This window comes from Balaenoptera musculus, chromosome 9 (genome assembly GCF_009873245.2).
Source record: "Balaenoptera musculus isolate JJ_BM4_2016_0621 chromosome 9, mBalMus1.pri.v3, whole genome shotgun sequence".
Taxonomy (NCBI): domain Eukaryota; kingdom Metazoa; phylum Chordata; class Mammalia; order Artiodactyla; family Balaenopteridae; genus Balaenoptera; species Balaenoptera musculus.
Window position 1 is genome coordinate 41,977,829 of NC_045793.1, and position 13,025 is coordinate 41,990,853.

Here is a 13,025-nt window from a genome sequence, read left to right on the forward strand (position 1 = left end):
TTTTATTTTTCATTTTTTATATATTTCTAAATTAGCCAAGCCCACCTTTCTGTGTTTCTCAGCACAGTCTGCTAATTTTCTCTTGTTGCTTTTGCTTGGGCTCTGCTCTCCCATGGATGCCCTTAGCCTTGTTCTCATCAGTAATTGTCCAATATAGTGCCTCTCTCACTGCCAGTGTTCTTGGGAGAGCTGGCAGTTTGGAACTCACTGAGCATTTTCTCATAAAAGCAATGTTCCAGGTGATGGTTGGGTTGGGACACAGAGCCTAATCTGCCCAAATATATTGAAAATAAGAGATGTCTGCAATAAAACAAAATTCAACCGTAGAAAACTAAAAAGATTGTTGATAATACAACATGTTTTTCAAAAATAAGTTTCTGAGCTTCTATTTTAAAGGGTCATGGAGAATACGTCTTTGCCCTGTGGTGGTCTCGGTAGGTGGGATAGAAACTAACATTTGTTAGACATCTGCTCCTTGCCAGGCACCATGTGCATTTTATGTGTTGTATCATTTAATCGTCACAACACTTTGCCAGGTGTTTCAGATAGCCTTTGTTGAATTACAAGCCACTCCACACTTACACAACAATCATTTATTAGCTCACAATCCTGTGCGTTGGCATTTTTTGACTGGGCAGTGTTGGGTGGCCCTTTAGCTGATCTCAGCTAGGCTCACTTCTGCTGCTGCACTCAAGTTGGTAGATGGTGGAATGAGAGGGGCTGGATATCTGGAATGGCCTCGTTCACGAATCTGGTAGTTGGCATACTGTTACTGGGGTCTCCCTTCATGTAGCCTCTCCAGCAGGCTAGCTCAAGCTCACGGCTGTGAAGGTCTAAAAGGGCAAAAGGGAAGATGCAAGGCCTCTTGAGGTCTAGGTTTGGATCTGACGTGCTCTCATTTCTATGTTCTACTGATCAAAGCAAGGTCACAAGGCCAGATTCAAAGCCTGGAAAATAGATATCACCTCTTCATGGGAGGAAGTATAAAAAGTCTGTGGCTATTTTTAATGTACCACACAAGAGGGCTTTATTACTCTGTTCTGTGGGTACCAAAATCTGGGTTCAGAGAGTTTAACCATCCTGCCAAATACAGCAACTCATAAGTAATAGAAGCAAGATTTGAACCCAGGTCTGTCTGAACCACAAATTCTTCAGTCTCTGCTGTACCATAACTTCTCCCTTCTCTTTCCTCCCTTCCACTCTCTTTTCTTCTCCTACCCACTCTCCCTATCCATGTCCAGACTGAGAGGAGGATGCAGAAGAAAAAGTGAAGTTGCAGTGTTCATACCTGGGCTGTGTGCTACCATCTCTGGCTTGATAACTAATATTTTAGGGAAACAAAGCTGGCTGTAGGACCATTTTGGGTGATTGTTTTCCTACCTTTCTTTCTTATTTCCTTTTCTCTTCACCAACATGAGAAAGGTCTGGGATAAAAGTTGTTGATTAGAATTACAATATATAAAACTATATCCTCTGCTTCCACCCGATTAGCGAAATCTGAGAACAGAATTTAGGTGTTTGTGGAGGGGCATTGGGTGGGGAGAGAGGGGTCAGATGGGGAATGCACTTGATAATGTCATACTGGTCCAACAGGGGTGCAGGGGCCCAAATCCAGGTGTGGTGTGACTCTAAAACCTGTGCTCTACGCTTCTCTAGGGCCCAAACCAGAAACAAGAGTCATCCTTGATTCTCACATTTCTCATCAATTTATTAATAAATCCAATCGGGTCAGCCTCCATAACAGATTCCACATTTGTCCATTTTCCTCTATCCCCACTGCCACTCATTACTCTATCCAATCAGCGATCACCTCTCTCCAGGACCAAAATAGCCTCCTTCTTCATCTCTCCGCCCCCAAGATCCTTCCTCCTCATAACAGCCAGCATGATATTTTAAAGACACAGATCTCATAGCAGCAGCCCTCTCCACAAAGCCCATTCACAGTTTCCCATTCCTCTCAGGTTGAATCCCTACCTCCTTTGCCATCTACAAAACCCACAGCCCTGACCTCCACCTATGCCTGCACCTCATCCCCTAATGTCAGGTTTTCCCAGTCTCATTGCCATAAGGTAGGCACCAGCTCCTCCTGCCTACAAAGCCTGCCCAGCTCCTCGCCCTGCTTGCTCCTTTCCATTATATGAGCCCTTTTTGTGTGTGTTCTTCAGAGAAGCCTTCTCTCTCTATCAGCTCTAGTTAGTGTTTATACCACCTCGTCCTCGTTGCCCTCTGTTACTTCACCTTGTTCCTTTTCTTCATAGTACCTAAAATTATTTATAATTGCATGCGTGCTTACATGTTCATAATCACTTTTCCCTAATAGAGTATGATCTCTGAGAGGGCAGGAATCATATCTGTTTGTTCTCGGCGTGTACTCACAGCTCAGCATGGTGCCGGGACTCAATACATACTGTGTTCCAGTCCCAGCTCCCCTGCTCACTAGCTACGTAATTGGCAAGGCATCTAACCTCTCTGAGCCTCCGATTGCTGGTCTATACAATAATAAGAACAGTAATTCCTACATCTGTGAGTTGTTCAGAAGTTTGAATGAGGTGATAATGTATGCAAAACCCTTTGAAATCTGCAGAGAACATTCTAGCCATGTGATGAATTATTTATGCCCTGACTCAGGGTCAAAAATGGAGTGTAGTCATGCTGACCCTGGTTCTGACAACTGCTAGGTACTTTCAAGGCTTCTCAATGAAGTGTAGGCTTCAGACAAATGAGAAATCTACTAGACTGCTCTCTGCGGTTGGCTGAATTTCCAGCCAGCACAGATATGATTATAATTAGAGTTTCAAGAGTTCTATTTCATTTCAAAAGGATTCCGTGGTACAGTCTGCAGTCTACCTGAGATGTGTGTCTAGAAGCAGATTCCTGTGGCAGGTGTTTTTATTCTGGCCTATTTGCTTCTTTTCCTACAATATCAGGGGTGTCTGTTTCTATTATACTCATTATTTTCAGTTGCCAGGTGAGAAGAGATTTTCCATATGGGAGATTTCAGATGGTGACCACTGAGCAAAATACGTAGTTCTCACCCACTCTCATCACTTCCTGATTGAACAGTCGCTTGGACAAACTTGCTTTAGCAGACCCAGGCCTTTTATTAGCAGCCAGAGAATAGTCTATAATGGGAGGAATTACTCTGCCCTTGCATTTCTCCAAGGAAAAACATTTTTTTAGCCTGTCAAGACAGTAAAAGCTCCTATTAGAAACTATAGCAAGGTCAATTTCTCCATTCTTGCTGCTAAAGGATTCAGGACGCACCTCACTGCAGACCCTAAATTAACAATCCAATGGGAGTTGAGCTCGCTGGAAATGGGCAGGGATGTCCAAGTGAGCAGGACTCAAATCAAAGCTGAGCCCAACATGGGCATTTACATATTTCAAGCCCCATTACCTGCTTTTCTGCCGGGTCCTTTTGATCATAATAACTCTTCACTAGGCAGAGTGGCGATAGTGGCAAGATCCACCCAACCTTCAGAGACAGGCTGACTTTTTTTTGTTCCTTTTTATTTATCTAATGATTTCCAGTTTTAGCCAGCAGTGCTAAGGAACCACAAAAGTCATGAGTCCTTGTTGGGATTGCTCTGAGTGAAAGAAAAGCCCATATCTGTAAGTACAAAGAAGCAGGTTGGTCTCAAGCAGCACAATTCTCTTTGCATTCATCCTTCCACTCCAAGGATGAAAATAAATACATACCTGTGTTTCAAGTCCATTCTGGTGCCAAATGCTGCAACTCATTGATAAGACTCCGTATGAAGTGATTGCTATTCAAGATCTCAACCCAATCTCCACCGCGTTCTTCTTTGATCCTGAGCTGCACATCATGACCATTTGCTATAGAATCTGCTGGTTGACTTAAGAGAGGGCGCTGGTTGTTTCACACCAGGATGAAAAGTGGAGGCTTTTCCTGTAATGAGATGGAACAAAGAGTAAACAATGTCATCAGTGAGATGACTGAGCCAGAACACAAATTCAGTTGCATCCATTAACCGTTGCCTATGGAGGTCCCCAGCAAGTGACAACTGAAGTGTCCCTCGGTTGGTTCTCCAGTCAGTTGGCTTCGAGTCAGCCAACATCTCTTATCTCCTTCCTCCAAACCAGGCTCTTATGTCAGGCACTCAAAGTTAGAGATACTAAGACCCCATTCCTGCCCTCAAGGAACTTATGCTCTAACCCTAAGCTCTTAAAAAGAGGTTCCAGAAGGGTAGGTAACTTGTTCAAAGTTACACCATTTTAAGTGACTGATCCAGTATTTGAACCTTGTTTAAAAAAGAAAAGTTTGTTTTTTATTCCAAAGCTTCTCCCTTTTCAACTATACCACATTGCATCCTCTTGTCACATTGCAGTATAATTACTTATAATTATTTTCAATTGCAGTTATTAAAATGTATTTAGCTCCACCTAACTTAGCAGGTGATTAGCAGGGACATAAGTCAAGGTGTAATAGTGCATTATAAATGTTGAAAATATTCCCATATATTAAACATATTTTATCTATTTAAAATAAAAGTGAAATTGGTTTATCTCTGGGTGATTTAAGTGATGTTTATCTTTTTTACACTGTTGTGTATCTTAAAATTTTTCTGAAATGAGATTGCATTGCATCTATCTTTTTTGAAAAGTTATTTTTAAAATAAAACAAAATATATATGAAAATGCTTTTTAGGCTGTAAAGTACTAATAAGTATCAGCTCCTGAATTCATTGCAATGTAATAAAACCCTCAATGCATGGATCAGGTTAAAAGCACATCCAATCAACCTTGGTAACTGATGTTGATAAATGTCCCAGAAGTAGGTGCTCCCAGAGCAGTAAGACTATGGTTATCGAGATCAAACTATCTCAGATTTGGTGAGCCCAGCTTTGCCCAACTTTACCAGAGGGTACAGAACAAACGAGGCCAGAGCCTGGTCAGGTGTTGCAGGGTCTAGAAAGGTGGAAATCTCTCCCTCTTTGTTGGCAATCTCTCATTTTATGGGAGGTTTAAAGAAATGCCCAATTGTACTATTCACATCTGTTATCAGCCACTTTCCCTCAAGGATTCCTAGTGGGAATTTGGTTTTAATGACACTGCATGTGAACTTGGGTCCCCAGCTCCTTGAGCAGGTGGATAATAGTGAGCTTACTTCTGGGCCAGGCACCCTGGAAATTCTTTACTTTGGATGTAATCCTTCTTTTGCCTCCTTGGAAACCAACCTCTGCCAATAAGTACTACTCCTCCTATCCAAATGAAGCCTAACAATTTCTTCTCAGGCTTACTGATCTTTGACCAACCAACCCCTTGTGTATAGAAGAGTCCCCTCCCTTTGGACAAAGGAGGTTTGGGCTTCCCTAGCGGTTTAGGAGATCAAGGCTGGTGATAGAAACTTCTAGGGGTATTAGCCTAGCAGTTCTGAGCCTTCACACTTATCATACATCAAAGTAGCTTAAGGAATATATTCCTAATTTAATCCAAGGTTCCTTCTAGACACTTATTATATTGGTACATGCTTTCAAGCAGAGTGCTTTATAGTTGGGAGGTAAAATAATATTTTACAATAGTGTATGATTTCAAAGGCACCTTCACTTGCACTTTTATTTCATTTAATCATCACAGCAGCCCTTTGGGAAACTTATTTACTTTGCAGTGAGGAAAACAAGGCTTAGAAAGGATGGGTGGTAAGTCCAGGGTTCAAGGGCAAGACTCAATCCCAGGTCTTCTGACTCCAAATGTTGGGCAATTTCCGCTGCTTTTCTACAACTAAAAATCTGACCCTAGGTCACGGGCTGAGAATGTGTAGGGTGAGAATGATCTTACTCACAGTGAAGCTGTCCTGCAGAAGGGAAGGAGAGGGGACAGGAAAGGAACCACTTTCCACTGAGCTTCTCCTCAGTGCTGGCTGTCTTCCATGCACTATCTCCTGTAAATGTCTTCCGTGCGCTATCTCCCCATTTACAGGAGATAGCGATCGAAAAGAAATGGAAATAAAGCAAGATTCAATTACTTCCCCGAAGTCACATAGCTTACAAGTGACAAAGGTAACCTGATAACCAGTCTTTCTGACCCCCAAATACACAATCTTCTTACCACACTTCATATTTCACTACAAGTCAGTGCATTTACACACATGGTCGATTATAAAAAGCATGACAAAGAAAAGTTCTCTGTTTTAGAAAGGTTTGTGTTTTTAAGGACACACATATATCCCCTTTCTTTCCCCCAACCCTCCAGCACAGCTTTCCATGTGACATGGCTGACTTCTGCTCCCTTGCAGGGTGTGTGCTGGTGGTGTCTGTGATTGAACAGCTTGCTCAAGTTCACAACTCAACGGTCCAGACCTCAATGGAGAGACTGTGCAGCTACTTGCCTGGTAAATACAGAAAGGCTCACTTGGCTGTGGGTCTGCGTTTTTTCTCATTCATGAGCCATCATGAGGGAGTTTATACCCTACGTGTGCTTACAGAGGAGAATCTGATTGTGTTATTTCTGTGAGCTGATATTCTTATGGAGCTCATAGAAATTAAAAGGAAGACACAAAAAAATACTTGAGGCAATATTTTCCCCCTGACATTCATTTTCTCTCATGGCAGAATGAGATTGTTGTGGACATTTAGGGAATAAAATGTAGAATGGCCGATTGTTGTTTTATGTGTCACATTTATAATGATTTGCCCACCTGGTGATCATGGCCTTAAGTACCAAGAAGGTCAAAATTATGAATAATGAATAATTTTCAATGATTTATGTTAATTTAACCACATACACATTCTCAGATGCAAGCACCTCCTTTCTAACACAGAGCTTTATTTAGGCTGAGGAGACAATGGATCTTAAAACTCCAAATGGGAAAATAATCTGTGGACATTCCATTGATTTGAACTGGATCTCTATAAAATCCTTTACACATCCTGCAAAAGAAGGAAATGATTGGTGGTTTAAACAAATTGTATAGTTTTTTACACTCTCAGCAGAAAGAAAATATTGACGCTATTTCTCTTATAGAATACTGTTAGGTGTACAATCACAATGAATAAACTTCTTTGAGAGTCAAATTTTCATTCACTTAATGTTAAGGAACTAATTCTTCAAAGATGCCTACATTATTATTTTTAAGTAAGGTAGTTGGACTCATGACGATTTTATATTTGATTTAACAGATGTTGTGTCAATGGCGTCAAAACATTTTCGGAAAATTTATTGCATGCAGTCTCAATGTATACTCATAAGCTCATTTTTTTAGAATTCAAAAATAAAGACTGGGAAAGGATAATACACAAATACATGTGTTTGCAATGTCCCAGTTTGACCATTGCTAAGATTTTGACATATTTTCACAGAATTAGAAGGTAACAAATAAACTTGAAACACCCTTTGGCCTCCCTCACTCCCAGTTACGTTTTCCTACCACCTCCCTAGATGGAACCACTCCTAGGAGCTTGATGGGCATTGGGTTTGGCAAATTTTATACTTTTACAGTCACTTGTATGAATCCATAGACTATGTGTAGTATTGTCTGTGGATAATTTTTAACCTTTTCTTGGTAAAAGGAAACAAATTAAAAAACACACGCAAAATAAATGTAGAGCTTTACCAATTGTTGAAAGGTGAACACCCTTGTAAACATAGCCCAGGTCAAGAAGGAACAAATAGGTAGCTGCTCCAAAAGTCCCATCCACATGCCTCAACCCATCATAAATTCCTCCTCCCCCCTAAAAAAACAACATCCTGAAGGTTACTATAATCATTTCCTTGTATTGCTTTATAGCTTTATCACCCAACTGCATATCTCCAGACACCATAGTCTTGCCCAGTTTTTAAATTTTTGATGTGTCTTTTAAGTCGATTTTAATCTACCAGTTTCCTTTCCATCCCTTCCTTTTCCTTGTAATTTAGCTGTGGAATCTGCCGTGTAGATTTCTGCATTTTCCTGATGGCATCCCTGTGGTATGATTGAATATGTTTCTCTGTGCTCTGTATTTCCTGAAAATTGGCAGCTAGATCCAGAGGCTTGATGAGACTCCAGTTTGATTTCTTTGGCAAGGCTATAAGTGATGGTGTTTTCTTTCATCAGGAGGCCATCATAAGTGGTTTTCTCTTTTTTATTTTTGTGATACTAACAGCTGTTGATGCTCTATGACTAGGTCTATTAGTTCATTGGAGGTTGCAAAATGGTGCTATTCTAATCTATCAGTTATATTTCCTTTAGTAGTTGAAATATATTAGACACAGTTTCCTTCATCATCATCATAGTTTAGGGATGCTTTTCCCCACAGTTCCTAATGGTACTATTATTCATTCTAAGAAAGGCAGGATAAATGCTTGATTCTTTTGTTTTACTTGCCAGTTTTCAAATAACTCATTGCCTTTGTAGTATCATCCCAAAGAAGTCACTTGGTTTTCTTTAAAGTATCATTATGAACTCATGAATTTATACACATTTGATGAGTTTCAGACTACTTCAATTATTATCCCTTTAAAACTCAAATTCTCTCATCTTTGACCAGTAGGAACTTCTTCAAGTTGACTCCTGGGTCCTTTTGACATAAGTCTAAGTAGTCTTTGTAGCTTCCTCACTAACTAGTGTGACAAGTTGTTCCAGCCTGTCTTGTACATTTCCAACCCCAGGCTTGAAATCAGTCATTTCTCTTAGAAGCTCTGGTTTCTTTTAGTGGGAAATAGTATTAAGACCATGATCTGGGTGTATAGGAATGTCATTGCTACTCGGTTGGTCCTTCTTTCTAGACTTCTTCCGTTGACAGTGATAGAAAATATACATATATACATTTACATATATTATTTTAATATAAAGTATATGAGTTCATTCTGACACTTCAAATTCAAATTCAGGACTGCAGGAGTTTTTTTCTTAGTTTCTTCTGTGTCATATCTGTATCTTCTTCTTTCCACACTCAAAGTCCTAACTCTCAAGGACAGGGGGATTGATAGAATTAAAATATCTCATAATTACTCATTTACCTATCCTTCTTTACACATATGACAGCCTCAGGACGTCAAGCCTAACACTACTACTATTAATATATTTTATAATCATTGAGAGCGGTTAAAAATTGTTTTTTGAATATGCTTTTCCCATTTCTCCACCCTTTTCAATCATTGTACTGTATTATTTGAGTATATGGCCATTACGTACAATATATACATTCCCTTTTCATCTTCATTTAGTTTTAGTTCCATCAGCAACTGTAAGATTGATGTTCACCACCAGCCCTTATGCAGATGTCTCTCTAGTCGAGTTGCTGTCTAAAGTTCATTCCTCAGGAAGGACTCATGGGAACAATATTCCCTGAATTCTTGCACGTTGATAACAAGCTGGCTTGTCCTTTATGTTAGAAAGTCCGTGTTTTTCCGGATATAAAAATCCCTGGCAGGGACTTCCCTGGCAGTCCTGTGGTTAAGGCTCCGCACTTCCATTTCAGGGGGTTCGGGTTCAACCCCTGGTCAGGGAACTAGGATCCCACATGCCACAGAGTGTGGCCAAAAAAAAAAAAAAAAAAAAACCTTGGCACAATTTCTTTCCCTAAGTGTCTTAAATATGTTATTTAAAAGCCTAATGATAATCTAATTTTCTTTTTCTTATAAGTCACTTGCTGTTTTTGCCTAGTTCAAAGGATTTTTTTTTCTTCTATAAAATTTAGTCATCTAACTAGACTATGGCTTGGTGTCGGCTGTTGTATATTGATGTTCTCAGGCATGCAGTGTGCTCTTATTCTCTCATTTTGAAACTAATATGTGGTTTCAAATACATTTTTTATAATTTCAGGAAAGTTTTTAGTATTTGGTCAGTTTCCTTGATTTGGTTTTCTTTATCAGGGATTTCTAATAACCATATTTTAAATCTTTGCCTGTATTCACGATTTTGCCTATCTCTTGAATGAATACTTTTTATCACTTCAATTATTTTTTATCTTGAAAGTTTTCCTCTTTTCCATATTCTATTTCTCTTAGAACGTCAGCTATTGTATTCCCTTCTTCTTGTGTTCATTCTAATTTAGATTTCATTACTTTTATAATCTTGTATTCTTCCCTGAGTTCTTTTATTCCATACCTGAGTTTTTCCAATTCTGATTTCTGTTGTTCTTTCATGTCTTATACCATTTTATTAATGCTTCTCACTCATTTTGAAATACTGTTATGTTTTAATCCTTTTTTTGGCGTGATTTTCTGGCATGCTTTTGCTATCTGTAAGGATGTGATTCTGTTCCTTATTCTTTTTTTTTTTTTCTTATAATAACTTTGTATGGGAGTTGACCTAGATACATATCTGTTGCTCATTTTTATGTGAAATTAGTTTTCAAAAACTCTTAGAAAGAGAAGTGGCTCAGGGTAGCTTCTCCAAATGCACAGAACTCCTTCTTCCATTGTTTTTGTGTAGTGTTAAAAAGTAAGTAAATAAACACATGGCTGCTTGCATTTTGAAATTTTCTGATTCTGTCCCACTGCACACTTTTACCTGGATTTTCTCTTTACTTTGCTTCTATCCAACTCAATTTTGATTCCAAACCCACTAGTTTCCCCTCAGTGTGGGCCCTGTCCTGGAAGGCAGGTCTGGTAGATCAGTTTCTAGAATTTGTAAATGCCTGACCACTCAAACCCTTTAGTCCTTATAACCTTGAGTCCTTTGCACTCATCTGCTACTGCAGTGGGCAAAACCCCTCCCAGTTTCAGCTGATGTTCTTCATTGGCCCACCATACTTTGTCGTCAATACCTGTGGGCTATTTTGGAGATTCTGCTATTCATCCCTTTGCTTCCCTTTACTTTCTCCCACACTGATGTTGATAACCCTTAAGTCCCATGATTGTGAGTGGTTTATCGTTGTCTTAATTGTATTCTGGGGCTCGTGGAGATATCTAGTTTTGTTGTAAGTATTGTCCATGGGGTTTTGCTTTTCCTATCTAGAAGCTCTATTTTTTTTTTTTTTTTTTTTGTAGAGATTCAGTGAAATTCCAAAACTCTGCTGCCTCCACCATCATCTTTCCAGAATCCTCCCTTGTGGGGACTGTAGTGTTACATCAATGTTTACTGTATATACCACTCTGCAACTTCTGCTTTTCACTCACCATTATGTTTTTGAGATCTATATGTGTCAAGACATATATAGACTTAGGTCAGGCCTCTTAATTACTCTATAGTCCTTCACCATATAAATGTCCCATATTTTATTTATCCATCCCCATTTTTATTGGACATTCAAAATCTATTATAAACCTTAGTTTATATTTTCACATCTCTGAATTAGAGAAAGAAGAAAATGTTATTACCATTTTACAAAAAGGAAGAAAAATTAAAAAGTCATAATCATCATTAAGACTTGTTTTGATTGTTGTCATTTCTGTGTAATAGACCACACTGACAGATATCACCATTTTTACCTTGAGTTTGATTTTCTCTTTTTAAGCAAAGTTGTGTTGTTCAAAGATGAAAGGCTGAGTAAAAATCTTATTTCTCAGATGATCCTGTCCCAGTGTACCAGCAAAATACAAAACAACATGAACCAAGATTGCTGGTGTTCAAGGTTCCACCTTGGCTCCTTTTGACTCATAACAGAAAATTTTAGAGTCTGCTGAGGTAAAATGAGAGGTTGAAAATCAGATGGTGGTAAAATAGAAGCTAGCACTTTGCCAAGGGAAGGAAAGTTGGTATTTCAGTTTTTCAGTGGAGGGTTACCTTTTAATTGCAGGAATTTCAAAGGATTTATAAGGCTATTTGGAGTTATTTTCATTTTATTAATTAATATTCACCTCTAGATAGAAATAAAGTACTCAGTTTGGATTAAAGGCTCTTTCACCTGACAGACATAAGGGCAGGGTTGGCGTTACTGTTTCCATTTTGTGGATATGAAAGAGTGCACAGAATGGTCACGTGAATTGTATAGGGTGACAAAGATAGTCTGACCCTTAGCTAAAGATTTCTCCTTCTAGAAAACATAATAGGCCTGGTCCACAGTGACTGCCTGCACCCAGTATTGCCTTCTGTCTGGTGAGAATGGGAGAGAGGGGAAGTCAAAATGTGCACAGCAACAAACAGTTATTATTTTAAAAATTATTTTTAAGTATTACTGCTTTTATCTCCAAAGCTAAACAAGTATATAAAACATAACCTTAGCAGAGAAACCATGCAAGCAACATTCTTGAGAATAATCACTCAGTAAATCATGCGGGCCTTTCCGATGCCTGGGAAGACAATTTTTTCGAATTGTGCAAAGTATTTCTGACCTTCAGTTTTACCCACTGCATTTGCCTCTGGCTCTCATTAGTAAACACCTTGGAAGAATCTCAGAATTGTTAATGGAAAAATGATTAATGGAATCATTCTCACCAGGGGTCAGTAGACTCATATGCCCTCAGAGTCTTGCTAGAACTTCACTTTCTTGGGTCACCTGTGCAGAAATCTTATCTCCATGGAGTATGATAGTTAAAAACTCATGTCGTCTTAAAATGAGGAAGGCAGCTCTCCTCACATTCTGTAGGTTCTGAAAATCTACATGCAGCCCAGAACACATAGCTACAAAACTATCTCAGTGGTCAGTTCACCTCACTGTGCTGCAAATTTCTAATCAGCAGTTAGTGTATACCTGAGGTAGATGAGGCATCAAATAAAATGTCCTAAGTATGTTGAAATGCATACTACAAATAGTTTGGGCTTTTGGGGTAGAAGACTTTAATCTCTTACTGAACCACTGTGCTCTTGGGCAAGCCTTACCTCTCTAAACCTCAAAGTTCCTTCCCATAGAATGAGGGTAAAAATAACCACCCCCTCAAAAGTTTCTTATGAGAAACGAAGTGATGATAAACATAAGAGTGACTTACAACTTGGGATGTTCTAGGTTTTATTTACACCCACACATGTGGATACACCTATTGTTCCTTTTTTAACCTTCCTTTGCCCTGGGGAATGACCATACTTTTTTTTTCCCTATGCTGTTCCAAGTCCTTTTGATTCTGTAGAAATTAAATGCTCTTGTACTTTCCTGGTCACGGGCAAGGTTTAACTGTATACATTTTACATCAGATAGGTTACTAGC

At 39.1% G+C, this 13,025-nt stretch overlaps 1 protein-coding gene across 6 annotated transcripts in view; it reads left to right on the plus strand.

The window, feature by feature from the left end:
* AOAH (acyloxyacyl hydrolase) overlaps window positions 1–13,025 on the plus strand; it is a 177,583-nt gene that overhangs the window by 14,451 nt on the left and 150,107 nt on the right. For 5 of the 6 annotated variants that reach the window (XM_036864537.1, XM_036864542.1, XM_036864539.1 and 2 more), the window contains one exon: window positions 6,257–6,352. The exons of the other annotated variant lie outside the window; for it this stretch is intronic. In XM_036864537.1, coding sequence (XP_036720432.1) covers window positions 6,257–6,352 — 96 coding nt within the window. The remainder of the gene's footprint in view (window positions 1–6,256; window positions 6,353–13,025) is intronic. 6 annotated transcript variants of the gene reach the window in all.